Raw genomic sequence first — 17802 nt, 5'->3', positions numbered from 1 at the left:
ATCAGTAACATATGGCATATGTGATGATTTTCTTATCATTTACGGCATAACACACATAGAAAAGACAACTTACACATTGTTTGTAGATCTACCAAAATAAAAGAGACTGATAAAAGCTTGTCTGTTTTTTTAGTGGCATATGTTCCAATATGTTGCCGATTAACGATTTATGATTCTTTAAAGTTATCTCGGTTGACTAAACGCTAATCATGCAAGTAAACGATATGTAGTTAATTAATCGCAGGTAGGCTGTCACCGTACACGGAGTGCATGTGGCAGCTCAAAGCAACATGGAATTTAGACCGCTCAGTTGACACTCCTGCAAGCCAATCAGAAATCGACAACTCGCTACTACAACTACTTCCGGTTACTTTGAGTTTGTAAACGCGAGCAGCGAGCGGGTGTTGAGAGAAACCGAGAGAAAGTTGCCATCCTGCATTGTTTCTAGAAGACCGAAATACTGTTGCATTGCAAGTATTGCATTTTGTTTCAAATTGCATATATTCCTTTTATTATGCTGAATGCACGTTCATCACTCAAATTAACAAATTGTTTGTTATTGTGACAGATCGTCATGATGAAGTGTCTGGTGTGCGTGCTGTCACTGTGCGTGGCGTTGACGGTGGTTTTGGCTGTGAAGGAGGCCCACGCTCCACACGATCCTCTGGGAGGGGAGAAGGAGATTGATGGAGAGAGGAACAAGCACCGGGACCATGAAGCTGTGCTGGGTGAGTAGACATGGGTGGGTGCCACGCCCACTAAATGGCCAGGCAGTAATCTTTTAAAATTAACTTTATTGTTGTTTTTTTAATTTCGGCGTACAGATATGTTTTCTACTGAATGCATGATTTCGTTAATATTTTCAATTTATAATACAAAAAAAAAGCGTTTGCATAAGGACGTATTGTCTAATATTCATCAGCACATTCAGTTACATACAGTAGTTCTGATCTGACTGATGATGGCAGCGTTAGAAATTGGCACTAGTCCTGTAGTCCTTACCAAATGCCCATTGGTAAAGGTATCCTAAGGACTTGTAGAAATTGGTAAATTTTAAGGGTTTTGCTTTATGTTATCATTATAAGGATTAGTGGACAAAAACTGTTAGTTTCTAACCCTGGATGGTGAAGGTTGGCTCGAAAGTAGGGGTAGTTCTTTTGGATAATTCGGTGCAAGGTTTATAATGATTAAGGGTAATGTAAGTATCAACATATTGACTTGTAACAAAGAATTTGTTTACATTTAATAAGTATTGCTGCACTGCATGTTAAGCAGGACAATATCCATACAGGCTTGAAAAGGACTTGAATTCTATGGTCCACCTTGAAAAGCTTTGATATTCAGCATCACCCTAAAAAAGTCTTGAAATTAACCAAAATAGCTTGAAAAGCGTTGACTTTGTACAAAGTGACATATGCGTGAACTTTTGAATAAATGTTTAAGTGTGATTTGTCATAGTGTGCCAAAGTCCATGACGGATTCATGACAGACTTAGTTTAGTTTATTTGTTGGTTGTGAAAATAATCTAGTTGGAAATTTGTAATGTTCACACTGCTTTTTAGTTCTCACGACTAATATATAGTATGCTGGATTAAAAAAGATATTGACCGACTAAGGCTAATAATTCAACTAAAAAAGCCTTGAAAAGGCCATGTATTTTTGCTGTCCATATCTGTATGAACCTTGCGGGAGCGATAGTAATGCTTAAATGTAAATGAACTAAATATGGTACCTCGTACACAAATCATTGTCTCTGTCTGTGGTTTCCTGTTGGTAGTGACACGCACAGTTCCTGCCATGTCCAGATTGACACTGGGGACACAGAAATGTATGGCTGTGTATCACTTTTAAAAAGGGATTCATTTTTTACAGCTAAAACTACCTGTGCTTAGTCTTTTACCATGGTAACAGTAATATGAATACCAGGGAATTAGTATGAATAGATTGTTGTGCTGTGATGCATTCATGTACCCCATATGATACTGCTACAATGAATTTATCTTACTGACATGTTTAAGTATGACATTGTAAAAGAATTATGGTGCCTTAAACGACAGGGCCGTGTGCTCCCCCATGAAATAGGGCATCCAGGTTCACCACAATGTCTTGATCTGGCTGCATGTAATTTTAATAACGTCATATGTAAAACCTTTCATATTCTCTAAATCCCCGCAGTAATCATTAATGGTAAGTTCCTTGTTAAAACTCAGTGATTGAGTGAAGAAAATGAGGAATAGTCTGAACTTTCGCTTTATTTCTTACGATGTAAATGTTAGTGAAGTAAAAAGTTCATGTTACAGTTGAACTAGTTTTCTTGATTTGTTTAATTGTTTGTCGTTAAAAGCCGGACTCAACTATATGATGGCAGTCTGTAAATAATCAAGTCTGGACCAGACAATCCAGTGATTGATATCATGAGCATCGATCCACATAATTGAGATATGATGACATGCATCAGCCAAGTCACTGAGACTGACCACCCGATCCTGTTAGTTGCCTCTCACGACAAGCATAGTCACCTTTTAGGGCAAGCGTGGGTTGCTGAAGACCTATTTTACCACGGACAAAAATATAATTTTGCATCTGTTGGGACTCACAGAACATATCATTTGCATCCATTCTCAATTTCTATATGTACAGGCATTTGTCCTGCACAGTATGCATAAAACCACATGTTCCCCTCGTAACACTGCTACAACACATTTATCTTACCGACATGTTTAGATATGACATTGTAAACAATCTCATTAAACTCAGATCTTAGTTCTCGCTACCGCTAAACAAAGATCTGAGGACATCCAATTACGGGTCACGTCAGACCGACCTTGCGCGAACTTTGACCGAGCAGTGGAATGACCAATCAGAAGGAAACTTTCTCGTGCTTTACGGCACTAATTTCAAATTGGCGACTACGCTTCGAAACATATTTTGACAAATTCTCGATTACAAATTAGAATACTGGAATGGCTACTCGATGGTCTAGATTGTATTGATTCAGTCGTTAACTGACTTTAACTATCGTTTGGAATACCCTGTGTTAAAATTTTCGAAATTTCATGATTAGAAATCACAATCTGACTGTCACTTTCATAATCTGATAAGCGACGCTCTGATTGGTCGGATGAAAGGTCGTTCTGATGTGACCCCTAATGGGATGTCGTCAGATCTTTGTTTAGTGGTAGTGAGAACCAAAGTCTGATTTTAATGAGATTGCATTGTAAAAAAAGTAAAACATATTCAAAATTGATAGGAAACAGCTGCTCAATTGAGCTGCGGTTAACTTGTGTCATATCACATGAATTTCATTGACTCGGAAAAAGAGTTTGTGGCAGAGTAGAAGGGATTTAATATCCTGCTGAGAAATTTATTTCCCTCCAAGGCGCGATACATGGTATTTTATCAAGTCAACGTGAACCAATAAGATCTCATTATTCTAAAGTTGAGGTATGATAATGTATCTGATCATGCTGGTTATTACATATACAGTAGTAGAACACGTTCATGATGAACACAGATATTGCCAACAAATGGACATAAGATACTATTTAAAAAGTCCCAAATGCAGCTCTACATTTTGTCATTGATAATCATGTTTACCATGTACACTATAGCGGAACATTCACGATTTTTCAGAAGTTAATGTTAACACTATTGAATATATTTTTGAACAAAATGAACAACATTGGTTGAAAATAATTGTGATATTTTTATTATTTTTATCACTTCACATTTCAATCCAAGATGGTGAACATATGCTTCATTTCACGACTAACGAACAAACTACAGATATAACAAGCTGATTTGAGCTTTTTGTTGAGTTCGTTGTATCCAAGTTTTAATGCTTTTGTCAATTTTGGACTTTCTATGAAATGCTTGAGACTTATTGAATGTCATTGCTTTTTGCTGTCATGGCAACTGTCTCTGATGTAACCGATACTCCAGGTAGGAGTATAAGGAATGTCAAATATTAAATATTTATGTTTGTGAGGTGAGATCGAATGTGTTGCCAGGAAACCAAAACATTCTCAAATCACAGTGATCATGTGTCGCCGATGAAAATGAAGAATGTTAACTAAATTGTTTCCATGTCAAAAGATAATCTGGATTTGAGTCTCCATGTATAAACTGTAAAAAACGCTGAAAAGTGTTTTGTTATTGTATTTTGTCCACATGGACTCACAGTTGGTGTTTAGTTCATCATGTCATACTCCCTGTCATCTGTGAGTCCAATCTCCACAACTTAACAAGGTGTTTGGTGCTGTTACATTTCATGAATGTTCCTGGTAAAAGTGTCTTTACAGAATATTGATCACAGTGGGGAGCCAGGTTAGAAAAGGCCCCTAGCCCCTGTCTCTTCATACTCAAGCCACAGTCCACAATATTCGACCATTTTGACAAGTCACTATTTCTTCATTTTTCTGAAAATGAAGTGATTCTTGGTGCTCCTTTTTACTATATATTGAAAGACATTTGAACAAAAAGAAAATAAATTCTTTTCAATTCAGAGGAAACTGTTTGCTAAATGCCTATGTGTCTTATAGTTGTAGTTACTGATGACTAACATAAGAAATAGATTCCATTACTTCACTGAAATATTGCTGTATAGTTGACTTGAGACATCTAGTCACATCGAGACCTGAGAAGATCTGGGTTAGAATTGGTCTTCAACAATGCATGTTTGTTTTAAGAGGCGACTATGCTTTACTAGTCTTCTGGCCATGGATAAGTGATCTAATGTCTTGAGTGTTTATTGATGAATGGTCAGACATTGTTCTGCTCTACCACTCTTGCCTCCCACATACATGGTCCAGCAGCATTCCTGAAATTCTTGTCAATAGAATTACTTCCTTTCTTAAGGTCCGATTGTAATCGTTACTTGACTCACTCACACACTTAATCCTGAGTGGCCTGTTTTCTCAATTACGAAACAATCCCCAAAGCCAACCACACACAAACAGTCCACCGCACAGACAATCCATCTTCACAGACAGTCCACTCTACAAGCCACCACACAGACAGTCCACCACACATAGTCGACTATACAGGCAGTCCACTACACAGACAGTCCACCACACAGACAGTCCACTACAAAGACGGTCCACTACATAGTCCACTACACAGTCCACACTACAGGCCACCACACAGACAGTCCACAGATTGTCCACTACACAGACAGGCCACCACACAGACAGTCCACAGATTGTCCACTACACAGACAGTCCACTACACAGACAGTCCAGTACACAGACTGTCCACCACACAGACAGTTCACTGCAGACAGTCCAGTACACAGACTGTCCACCACATAGACTGTTCACTACACAGACAGTCCAGTACTCATACTGTCCACCACACAGACAGTTCACTGCACAGACAGTCCACTACACAGACAGTTCACTGCACAGACAGTCCAGTACACAGACTGTCCACCACACAGACAGTTCACTACACAGACAGTCCAGTACACAGACAGTTCACTACACAGTCAGTCCACTACACAGACAGTCCAGTACACAGACTGTCCACCACACAGACTATTCACTACACAGACAGTCCACTACACAGACAGTTCACTACACAGACAGGCCAGTACACAGACAGTCCACTACACAGTCAAGTACACAGACAGTTCACTACACAGACAGTCCAGTACACAGACAGTTCACTACGTAGACAGTCCACTACACAGTTCACTGCACAGACAGTCCAGTACACAGACTGTCCAGTACACAGACTGTCCAGTACACAGACTGTCCACCACACAGACAGTCCAGTACACAGACAGTCCAGTACACAGACAGTTCACTACACAGACAGTCCAGTACACAGACAGTTCACTACACAGTCAGTCCACTACACAGACAGTCCAGTACACGGACAGTCCACTACACAGACTGTCCACTACACAGACTGTCCACCACACAGACTATTCACTACACAGACAGTCCACTACACAGACTGTCCACCACACAGACTATTCACTACACAGACAGTCCACTACACAGACAGTTCACCACACAGACAGTTCACTGCACAGACTGTCCACCGCACAGACAGTCCAGTACACAGACAGTCCACCACACAGACAGTCCACTACACAGACAGTCCACTACACAGACAGTCCACCACACAGACAGTCCACTACACAGACAGTCCACCACACAGACAGTCCACCACACAGACTGTCCACCACACAGACTGTCCACCACACAGACAGTCCACTACACAGACAGTCCACTACACAGACAGTCCACCACACAGACTGTCCACTACACAGACAGTCCACCACACAGACTGTCCACTACACAGACAGTCCACTACACAGACAGTCCACTACACAGACAGTCCACCACACAGACAGTCCACTACACAGACTGTCGACTACACAGACAGTCCACTACACAGACTGTCCACCACACAGACAGTCCACTACACATACAGTCCACTACACAGACTGTCCACCACACAGACAGTCCACTACACAGACAGTCCACTACACAGACAGTCCACCACACAGACAATTCACCACACAGACAGTCCACTACACAGACAGTCCACCACATAACATAGTAAGTCCATTACACAGGCAGCCCCATACACAAACCGAGCACCATACAGACAGCCTCAACACATTCGTTTTCATATATAGTCATCTACACAGATAGTCCACCATGTAGACAGTCAGTGAACAATTTTCTCTCATATGTTGCCATGGTTCCAGGATCCCGTCATGATGCTGAGGAAGCTGATGAGCTGAACCCAGAACAGGCCAAAGAGCTGCTGGAGAAGCTGGCCACGAAACACGACTTGGATGGAGATAAACGTATCTCCAAGGATGAGTTCATCACATGGATTCTGCAGTCTTTCAAGTGGGTACAGGGGCAGTGGCGTAGTCTTTTGGTTAAAGTATTTGCTTGTCAGGCCAAAGCCCTGGGTCTGAATCCCTGCATGGGTACAATGTATTCAGCCCATTGCTGTGTTCCCCCGCTGGAATATTGCTAAAAGCATAAAAAAAAACCAACTCTAGCCCCTAAAGTTGGTATATGTGACAGCACTTTTTAACATCACACAAATTATCTTTCGTTGTACTCCAAAATTACCAATGTGTGTATTAAGGTTACATAAAGGTGTCCCCCATGATGATCATAGTTAGAATTGGTCTTCAGCAACATATGCGTAAGAGGCCGCTATGCTTGATGTTAGAGCCGACTAACGGGATCGGGTGGTCAGGCTTGCTGACTTGGTTGATGCATGTCATGGTATCCCAATTATATAGATTGATGCTCATGAAGACAATCACTGGATTGTCTGGTCCAGACTCCATTATTTCCAGACTTTCGTCATATAACTGGAATGTTGTAGAGTGCAGTTTTAAGCAACAAACACACAATAAATAAAGGTGTATATGTGAGAGTGGTACATGCATGGTATGAGATGGTTGTTTTTTAGACTGAAGGAACAAAATTTGTAATAAATGTAACATAACTGGTCAGGTCACTGGATGCGGAGGAGGCATTGGAGCGTTTCAAAGAGGAGGATCTTAATCACGACAACATAATTGGTTGGGAGGAGTACCTGAAACAGCAGTATGACTACTCTCTGGAGGATATGAAGAAGATGAGGGCAAAACCTGACGAGGATGATAACAAGAATATGGTTGAGGTGGGCACTGGGGTGAAATGGGTCAGAAGATGGCGAGGTGTGTGAGGAGGTGGGGAGGTGTGTCTAGATACAGAGATGTGTGTCAGGAGGCGGGGTGGTGTGTCAGGAGGTGGGGAGGTGTGTCAGGAGGAGGGGAGATGTGTCTAGAGATGGAGATGTGTGTCAGGAGGCGGGGTGGTGTGTCAGGAGATGGGGTGGTGTGTCAGGAGGTGGGGTGGTGTGTCAGGAGGTGGGCTGGTGTGTCAGGAGGTGGGGAGGTGTGTCTAGAGACGGAGATGTGTGTCAGGAGGCGGGCTGGTGTGTCAGGAGCTGGGGTGGTGTGTCAGGAGGTGGGGTGGTGTGTCAGCAGGTGGGGAATTGTGTCAGGAGGTGGGGTGGTGTGTCAGGAGATGGGATGGTGTGTCAGGAGGTGGGGAGGTGTGTCAGGAAGGTGCTGTGGAGATGTGTCAGGAGGTGGGGAATTGTGTCAGGAGGTGGGGAGGAGGTGTGTCAGGGGGCGGGGAGGTGTGTCAGGAGGTGGGGCGGGGTGTCAGGAGGTGCTGTGGAGATGTGTCAGGGGGTGGGGAATTGTGTCAGGAGGTGGGGAGGTGTGTCAGGAGGTGGGGAGGTGTGTCAGGAGGTAGAGATGTGTTCAGGGGGTGGGAAGATGTGTTCAGGGGGTGGGAAGATGTGTTAGGAGGTGGAGAGATGTGTCAGGAGGTGGGGAGGTGTGTCAGGAGGTGGGGAGGTGTGTCAGGAGGTGGGAAGATGTGTCAGAAGGTGAAGAGGTGTGTCAAAAGATGCTGTATATAGATGTTCATCTTGTGCTCTATCATGACTATGGGTGTGTGATGTATTTGCTCTTGTTATCAGATGGTGGATGAGGATGAGAGGCGGTTCAATGGCGCTGACCTGGACAAGAGTGGGTCACTAGACAAGAGCGAGTATGTGGCTTTCTATCACCCATATGACTTTGAGCACATGCACAAGTACGAGATTGAAAGAGGCATCAAGGACTATGACAAGGATGGTGATGGCCAGGTCTCAATGAAGGAGTTTGTTGGAGGTATGTTTCAAGATGTTATTAACACTAGTTTTCACTTTGATGTGATGCTCATGCAGTGAAATTAAGTGTTGTACTTGTACTGAGTTTTCTTCCAAAGCATCTTAGGCGACACTTTTATTATTTCTTGGTTTACGGATTTCAAACTCATTTCAAAAGTGAGGCAGGCCAATTATAAAAAAAAGAAGTCTCTCACATTTTTTTAACTTGAATTTTGTCCTAAAAAGTTAGGTAGGTATGGAAAAAAATATCCTGGAGTAACAAAAGTAAAATAACTCAATTTTTCAAGAACATTTTATTATATCCCTGACACTCAGCTTGTGCACAAATGGCAATCTAACAATATGGGTGACGATTAACTCTTTCAATGCCAGCCAACCAGAAGATTACTGCTGTGACACCGAGTTCCCAGAGACTCTTGTGTGATAGATGAAGCCAACATTTATCAAGGAAATTATCTGCTTGTAAAACATCTTTGCTACTACACCATTTGAAAGGTCTAATTAATCCTATTGATTATAAATATGAAAGTTACGTGTATCACATTATTTAAATAATTCATTTATAACGCAATTGAGTTCATTTTGCAATAAAGCTAGCACATTCATAACGTCCAGGTTAAGGACCAAGGAAGCGAAAATTTAACAATTTTCGGCAAATATAAGATTTTGTAAAATCCACTTGCCTTTTTCTTTTTTAGTTTCATGGTTAACGTAATCAGAAAATTATTTTAAAAAAATTACAAATAATATCTGTCATCACCCATTTCCCGATAATAGTGACTTTCCGCTCACTATCATGAAGAAATACCTCCGTTTTCAAAGCTTCCTATGAATAATACGTACGTTGAAGGCTGACGTGCCAGTATCCATAACAAAAACTTACATTGTTTCACCGGCATAATGATAATACAGAAGTTTTTTCGTAGCTGTGACATGTAAAACTTGGTTTCTAGTGACGCTTTCTTGACGAAATCTGCTACAAGATTCTTGATTGGTCAAATGTAAGCATGTGACTTAAGGCAGCCAATCAAATTACAGCAACAGTACAGTCCCTCATGTATGATAATTTTCAGACTTTGACGAAGGGTTTTGATTAAATCATGTTATTCTGAACATTTTAAGCAGGAAATCGCAGTCTATATTAAAAATAAGGAACTTCATGGATGTATAGTGATAGGTTACGAGCTGTGACAAAGATTATTCATGCATATATTTTGGCATTAAACTTTGTGTACAAGCTGAGAAATAGAGGCGACGAAAGCCGAGATGTCATTTGACTTACATTACACAGGATTGCACGAAAAATGGATATAATAATTTAGATGTCAGTTTGGCAATTTTTAGATCTATTTTTGTTGATTTTATTACTTTGTATAATAAATTTAAAGATTTGCTTGAAACGTCTTTAATTTTGCTGTTTGACACGTTCGATGAGGACCCGTTTTTGAAGTGTGTCCGAGAATAGTATTTTCATTAACATTGCGGGAAATAGTGAATAATTATTAAATCTATTGATAAAAAATTATAAAATTAAATAGAATATGTATTTCAGACATTGTGAAATGTGATAGATCTAATAAATGAATGATATAACAAGTAGGTTACTAAAATTATAAACTATTTTGACGAGACTTGGCCAGTCTACCCTGTAGTGTCTGGTGACACATGGCTTGGTCGGTGTACCGGCCAACAGTGTTGAAATAGTCAAAATGGTCACCACTGCACTTTGCGTTGATAAGCTTTGATGGTATTAGAGAAGGATCCCAGTGAGAAATATCAGAGTGACTTCCCTTTGCTTTATGCTCGACGAGGAAATAAAATCTTGTTTTGTTTGAACTTTTTGACGAAAAGATCGGTGGTAATACAAAAAGGGTAATTTTCATTTTTATTTCTTTTTAACATTTGGACTTTGAAAGAGCGGCGCATCAGTAAACCAAGAAATAAAAAAACCTGTCACCTTAGATTCAAATCCTAGATTCACCCAATTTTAGCATCAGACATGTATTCAATGATTGCACCTAATCTCAGTCTTATTTCTCGCTACTACTACACAAAGATCTGAAGACACTCTGTTACAGGTCATGTGAGAATGAACTCTTGCGAACTTTGGCCAACCAATGGACATGATAAAATGGTTAACGGGAAGTCAACATTATGACACAAGTTTCTGACTACACTTTGAAAATGGTTCAAAATTTGAACCAGAACAAGTTCTGAAATGTCTTATAGATGGCTGAGATTGTACTGCAATACTTCCTATGGACTTTGGAAAGTCTCTTCCATTTCAAATGTTTGAAGCGAACGATAGATGATGATTTTGACAGAATGAGTCGTATCACCCGTCACTGTGGTTTGAAATGCATGCAGTGTTTTCCTTATCGCGGTTGCATGATTAGAACATGCATCCTGATTGTGTTGACTACATATGTGTGTTGTGTTGGCTACAGATGTGTGTTGTTGTGTTGGCTACAGATGTGTGTTGTGTTGGCTACAGATGTATGTTGTTGTGTTGACTACAGATGTGTGTTGTGTTGGCTACAGATGTGTGTTTCGTTGGCTACAGATGTGTGTTGTTGTGTTGGCTACAGATGTGTGTTGTGTTGGCTAAAGATGTTTGTTGTTGTGTTGACTACAGGGCCAATGTTAATGTGTGGGAGTTACGATCATCTTAGCTCTAAGATCGCTTTGTGCAAGTGGGCTCAGATGCATGTTGTTGTTTTGGCTACATGTGTGTGTTGTTGTGCTGACTACAGAATTGTGTGTTGTTCTCTGGCAGATGTTGATGATGTGGAGTCCAGGAAAACAGAGGAGACCCAGTTCAAGGACTATGACAAGAACGGTGATGGTTTCCTGCAGGGCAGTGAGTTGAAGAAGTGGCTGGTGCAGGACAACATGGACTCTGCTGTGGAGGAGGTGGACCACCTCATGGATGTGGCAGACGGGGACAAAGATGGCTTCCTCACCTTCCCCGAGATCAGGGAACACCAGGAGGAGTTCGTAAGCAGCCAGGCAACAGATTATGGCACAACATTGGAGAAAATGAGAGACGAGTTGTAACTGTGTCCTGCTCTAGAAGTGTACATAGTCTCTTTTTCATTCTTCACCATGGCAGTTTCTTGTCAAGTTGCCATGTTATTTGAATCATGAGTGGTGTGCTGCTTGTCTGTCTGAATGGAAGTGTGTAACCGATAGCTTTCTTGTAAAACTCCTCAGACGTATCCTGCTTCTGGCTGAAAACAGTAGCTTGGGTACCCAGTGTGCTTTAACAAGACACAAATACAGACATAAATGAGACAGAACAACAGACACGGCAACAAACACGACAACAGACAAACATTCAAACATTCAGACACACCTATAGACACCATTACAGACACAACTTCAGACACATCAACAGTAACACCTACAGACACGTCAAACACCAGCAACAAACAATTCCAGACAAAATCTCATTAAGATCAGATCTCTTACGCTGATAGCATACCTCTCCACACAAACATCTGAGGACTCCTTCATAAAAAGTCGCGTCTGGTGAATGTTCTAATCAGCCAATGAGCATCAAGGCTTTTCAGTTCTCAGCAGGAGTGAGCAAAACATTCAGACAAGCATTCCTGAATTTGATATCTCGATATAGATCGAAAACAACAACTCCTGTATGTAGATCAATAATTCTTCATTTAACTGGACAGTCAGGCTTCACTCGGGTTCATGTGACGTGACTTCCTATGGAAGTGTCTGTTCTCATAGAGATGTTGTATCTGAGTAAAAGACCTGATTTTTATGATCCATACAGAACCACAGAGAGACACACACACCAAAGAGACAAGCCCTTCTACTTACTTAATCACCAAGCACAAGGAAGAAATTGCCATCCTTTTAAGAATTATTTGAGGCAGGAGGCACTTTATGATGTGCTTTAATGAATGTAAGGCACTGGGCGTGTATTACAGGGGAGGGTGGGTCAGAGGTAATCAGGGGAGGGTTCCCCCCAAAATTACAGTCTCTATGGGAGGGTCATAAACAATATATACACCTATTTTGGGAGGGTCATGACAATGGACATTTTATAATAAAATATAACATGCTTTTGCATTTTGTCTTTTCGGGCAGGGTCATCAAAAAAAGGTACAAGGTCATGGGGAGGGTTGTCCAAAAATGTGACAAGCATTAGGGGGTCTTTATTTTCTGTACATAAGTGCATAAAAAATACTCTTAAATACACGCACACATGCACATGCACGCACGCACACACACATGCCCACCCCTCCCCATACCCCCTGCAATAAATGACCGGTCCCTAGCTACTTACAGTGTATTGTTCTGGTGTACAGGCCTGACCTGAATTCTTCAAGCTGCTAGTTGCATCACAGGAGAGTGACATAGCTACATACACTTCTTGTTTTAATTCTTCCAGTCAGATGTATATATTTGTACTGAAAAGGCTTTAAACATCATCCTGACGTGCCATGTAATGAAAAGTTGTAGTTTTCATGAAATATTTGAACATATTGTAGTTGTCATGCAATATTGGAATATAAGGAATGTATGAAAGAGGCATTAGACGTGGATGTTGCTGTGTGGAGACAAGGGGGGTAACTCTTCAGGATGTGAATGAATGAAATCCAATGTCTGATATCAACATAATGTTTAATGGCATTATTTACTGGTCATTGTCTGGTGAAGTGGTTGGTGTTTCTTGTTGCATAGAGGTACCTGGACCATTTATGTGTTAGAGTCAGGTAGACATCAAACAATGGTTGGAATATGAGGACCAAGGTATTGTGTGTGTTGACCCTTCATGGAGGAGAATGTGGTGACTGGTTACCTGCAAATGGCTTGGTTACTAGCAAATGACTAGGTTACCTGCAAGTGGCTAAGTTACCCGCAAGTGGCTAAATTACCTACAAATGGCTTGGTTACCTGCAGATGCCCAGGTACCTGCCTAGGTAACCTGCAAACTGGTTGGTTACCTACAAGATTACTAACTGACTACAAATGGCAGGTTTCCTACAAATGGAAACATAAAAGTGCAAGGCTGCTTACAGATTGATTTACTGTAAACTGGGGGTTCTGTTGAGCATGTTGCCTTGTCGACCAGCTAGTGACCTGGGCAACCACACTTTAACTTGGAAACTGACATGGTCACCTGACTTTCCAACATCTCTCTGGTGATGAGGACCTATTTTATGATCAAATTTATTTGTTATTTTAAAGCTTTCAATCTTTATTTGTTGTTAAGCGAAATGATCAAAGCCTGCTTTTTTCAAATCTTGTTGTTTACTTCATCTATATCAAACACAGCATATGATTCAAAATGCAAACTGTCAAATGCATGGAGCGCTTGAACAAAATGGGAAGTAATATTGATTGTCAAGCTAGACTGGCCAGGTGGAGGTATTTTTATGAACATGAAAACAATGTTGACTCTCATTAAGTGGCAGATCAAGAGACTGAGACCAAAGTATCTACTTATGATATACTATACTTCTAATTGTGAAATAAAATTATGACTAGGTGTCACCTGAATGTACAGTGACCCAGGGGACCAACAATATGTTTCACCTAATTGGGGTTTCCACTTCAACACTTCTGGTTATCAAGTTTCCAGTGATGATAAATACAGAAGGACACGGTCCAGACTCAGCAAGAGTGTCTACTCATTCCTTTTTCTGTTTCTACTTAATGAGATTCAACTGGATTAGAACTGAATAGAATTCCACGGTAAGGCCTTGGCAGTTGATGTGGCAGTTTCACCATCCAACCAAACCTAGTGAAATCAGTCCAAACACTTCCAATCCCACTAAGTTCACCTAGGGTTACAGAGAATCATGGGGCCTTGAGCTTGAGAGTAGTACCCAGAGATGAGGCTCCACATTCGCCTGTGGTACCTAGAGATGGGCTCCACTCTGGCCTGTGGTACCCTGAGATGGCCTCCACTCTGGCCTGTGGTACCCAGAGATTAGGTTCCTCTCTGGCCTGTGGTACCCAGAGATTAGGTTCCTCTCTGGCCTGTGGTACCCAGAGATTAGGTTCCTCTCTGGCCTGTGGTACCCAGAGATTAGGCTCCACTCTGGCCTGTTGCGACCAGATATTAGGCTCCACTCTGGCCTGTGGTACCCAGAGATGACATAGGATAGTCTGGATAGCCTGGGGGCTGGAGTAGGAGTCTGATCAACAGATGGTATAGAGAGACAGAGAGAGGGTGGGAGGAAAAGATATAAAGAAATGAGAATTTGCACTTGTTGATTTCTAACAGTACTACATGTTGCTGACTTATGTTTCCTTTGTAGTAAAGTAATCATGTCTGTGATTAAATTACATAAACTACCCATAATGTGTTTGTGTTTGATTGCTGAATGAGTGTCTGAAACAGACCTGGGAGAAGGTGCTGTGTGTAGGAGATCATGGCAGCAAGGTGTGGATCCGCATACACAATTCCAAACAGTCCACTTTCTATCAATGCTGACACACACATCTGTATCTAAATAATGGGCACCATTTTCATAGGAACAGCCAAGTATCTGGGTGAACAGGCACATTTCAAACAAAGTCACTTGCCTGAGGAGACACCACATGCTCTATCTATAATGTGTATTCAGTCCCGTACCATGTGTACAGTCCAGTATCTATTAAGGGCATCCTGTACTGTACAGTCCAGTATGTATCAAGGGCATCCAGTACTGTACAGCCCCTTATCCATCAAGGGCATCCAGTACTGTACAGTCCAGTATGTATCAAGGGCATCCAGTACTGTACAGCCCCTTATCTATCAAGGGCATCTAGTACTGTACAGTCCAGTATTTATAAAGGGCATCCTGTACTGTACAGTCCAGTATTTATGAAGGACATCTTGTACTGTACAGTCCAGTATCTATAAAGGGCATCCTGTACTGTACAGTCCAGTATCTATATAGGGCATCCTGTACTGTACAGTCCAGTATCTATAAAGGGCATCCAGTACTGCACAGTCCAGAATTTATCAAGGGCATCCAGTACTGCACAGTCCAGTATTTATAAAGGGCATCCAGTACTGTACAGTCCAGTATTTATAAAGGGCATCCAGTACTGCACAGTCCAGTATTTATAAAGGGCATCCAGTACTGTACAGTCCAGTATTTATAAAGGGCATCTTGTACTGTACAGTCCAGTATTTATAAAGGGCATCTTGTACTGTACAGTTCAGTATTTATAAAGGGCATCCTGTACTGTACAGTCCAGCATTTATAAAGGGCATCCTGTACTGTACAGCCCAGTATCTATAAAGGACATCCAGTACTGTACAGCCCATTATCTATAAAGGACATCCAGTACTGTACAGCTCAGTATCTATAAGGGCATCCAGTACTGTACAGTCCAGTATCTATCAAGGGCATCCTGTACTGTACAGTCCCTTATCTATCAAGGGCATCCAGTACTGTATAGCCAATTATCTATAAAGGACATCCAGTACTGTACAGCTCAGTATCTATAAGGGCATCCAATACTGTACAGCCCAGTATCTATCAAGGGCATCCAGTACTGTACAGCTCAGTATCTATAAGGGCATCCAGTACTGTACAGACCAGTATGGGTGGTTTGTAGTGGCTGGTACATGGGTGGTGGGGGTGGTGGGTCGTGGGGTTGGTGTGTAGTGATCGAGTCGTACATGGGTGGTAGGGGTGATGTGTAGTTGGTGGTACATGGGTGGTGGGGGTGGTGGGTAGTGGGTGGTACATGGGTGGTGGGGGTGGAGTGTAGTGGGTGGCACATGGGTGGTGGAGGTGGTGGGTAGTGTGTGGTAAATGGGTGGTGGGGGTGGTGGGTAGTGGGTGGTACATGGTTGGTGGGGTTGGTGTGTAGTGGGTGGCACATGGGTCGTGGGGTTTGTGTGTAGTGGGTGGCACATGGGTGGTGGGGTTGGTGGGTAGTGGGTGGTAAATAGGTGGTGGGGGTGGTGTGTAGTGGGTGGCACATGGGTGGTGGGAGTGGTGTGTAGTGGGTTGTACATGGTTGGTGGTGGTGATGTGTAGTGGGTGGTACATGGGTGGTGGAGGTGGGGGTGGTGGGTAGTGGGTGGTACATGGGTGGTGGAGGTGGTGGGTAGTGGGTGGTACATGGGTGGTGGAGGTGGTGGGTAGTGGGTGGTAAATGGGTGGTGGGGGTGGTGGGTAGTGGGTGGTACATGGTTGGTGGGGTTGGTGTGTAGTGGGTGGCACATGGGTGGTGGGGTTGGTGGGTAGTGGGTGGTAAATAGGTGGTGGGGGTGGTGTGTAGTGGGTGGCACATGGGTGGTGGGAGTGGTGTGTAGTGGGTTGTACATGGTTGGTGGTGGTGATGTGTAGTGGGTGGTACATGGGTGGTGGAGGTGGGGGTGGTGGGTAGTGGGTGGTACATGGGTGGTGGAGGTGGTGGGTAGTGGGTGGTACATGGATGGTGGAGGTGGTGGGTAGTGGGTGGTAAATGGGTGGTGGGGGTGGTGGGTAGTGGGTGGTACATGGTTGGTGGGGTTGGTGTGTAGTGGGTGGCACATGGGTGGTGGGGTTGGTGTGTAGTGGGTGGCACATGGGTGGTGGGGTTGGTGGGTAGTGGGTGGTAAATAGGTGGTGGGGGTGGTGTGTAGTGGGTGGCACATGGGTGGTGGGAGTGGTGTGTAGTGGGTTGTACATGGTTGGTGGTGGTGGTGGGTAGTGGGTGGTACATGGGTGGTGGGGGTGGTGGGTAGTGGGTGGTGGAGGTGGTGGGTAGTGGGTGGTACATGGGTGGTGGAGGTGGTGGGTAGTGGGTGGTACATGGGTGGTGGTGGTGGTGGGTCGTACATGGGTGGTGGGGGTGGTGGGTCGTACATGGGTGGTGGTATTGGGTCGTACATGGGTGGTGGGGGTGGTGGGTCGTACATGGGTGGTGGGGGTGGTGGGTCGTACATGGGTGGTGGTATTGGGTCGTACATGGGTGGTGGGGTGGTGGATATTGGGTCATACATGGGTGGGGGTGGTATTAGGTCATACATGGGTGGTGGGGGTATTGGGTCATACATGGGTGGTGAGGGTATTGGGTCATACATTGGTGGTAGGGGTATTGGTTCGTACATGGGTGGTGGGGGTATTGGGTCAGACATGG

The 17802-nt window shown here is 43.0% G+C and overlaps 2 protein-coding genes across 2 annotated transcripts; one reads left to right on the top strand and one right to left on the bottom strand.

Annotated features, from left to right (window-relative positions):
- The first annotated feature begins 371 nt into the window (after positions 1-371).
- On the top strand, positions 372-15029 carry LOC139478786 (calumenin-like). Its single transcript, XM_071261411.1, has 6 exons — positions 372-474; positions 569-728; positions 6722-6869; positions 7494-7662; positions 8515-8707; positions 11483-15029. Exons 2-6 carry the CDS (start codon positions 575-577, stop codon positions 11761-11763), a joined length of 945 nt encoding a protein of 314 aa, XP_071117512.1. The 5' UTR covers positions 372-474; positions 569-574; the 3' UTR covers positions 11764-15029.
- On the bottom strand, positions 14533-17800 carry LOC139479496 (uncharacterized). Its single transcript, XM_071262342.1, has 2 exons — positions 17441-17800; positions 14533-14814 (listed from the first exon to the last, which is right to left on the bottom strand). The coding sequence occupies exons 1-2, from the start codon at positions 17798-17800 to the stop codon at positions 14533-14535; spliced, it is 642 nt and encodes a 213-aa protein (XP_071118443.1).
- Positions 17801-17802: the final 2 nt, after the last annotated feature.

The sequence above is a fragment of the Haliotis cracherodii genome, unplaced genomic scaffold (genome assembly GCF_022045235.1).
Source record: "Haliotis cracherodii isolate W230 unplaced genomic scaffold, xgHalCrac1.p SCAF_4, whole genome shotgun sequence".
Lineage (NCBI taxonomy): Eukaryota > Metazoa > Mollusca > Gastropoda > Lepetellida > Haliotidae > Haliotis > Haliotis cracherodii.
The sequence above is the reverse complement of the archived record's forward strand: the minus strand, read 5'-3'. Positions and strand labels throughout refer to the sequence as shown.

Coding starts and splice junctions, on each gene's coding strand:
- LOC139478786 (XM_071261411.1), top strand. CDS start 575: ATGATGAAGTGTCTGGTGTGCGTGCTGTCACTGTGCGTGGCGTTGACG. Junction 7,663..8,514: donor ATAACAAGAATATGGTTGAG/GTGGGCACTGGG, acceptor TCTTGTTATCAG/ATGGTGGATGAGGATGAGAG. Junction 8,708..11,482: donor AATGAAGGAGTTTGTTGGAG/GTATGTTTCAAG, acceptor GTTCTCTGGCAG/ATGTTGATGATGTGGAGTCC.
- LOC139479496 (XM_071262342.1), bottom strand. CDS start 17,800: ATGTCTGACCCAATACCCCCACCACCCATGTACGAACCAATACCCCTA. Junction 14,815..17,440: donor CCACCACCTCCACCACCCAT/GTACCACCCACT, acceptor TGGGTACCACAG/GCCAGAGTGGAGCCTAATAT.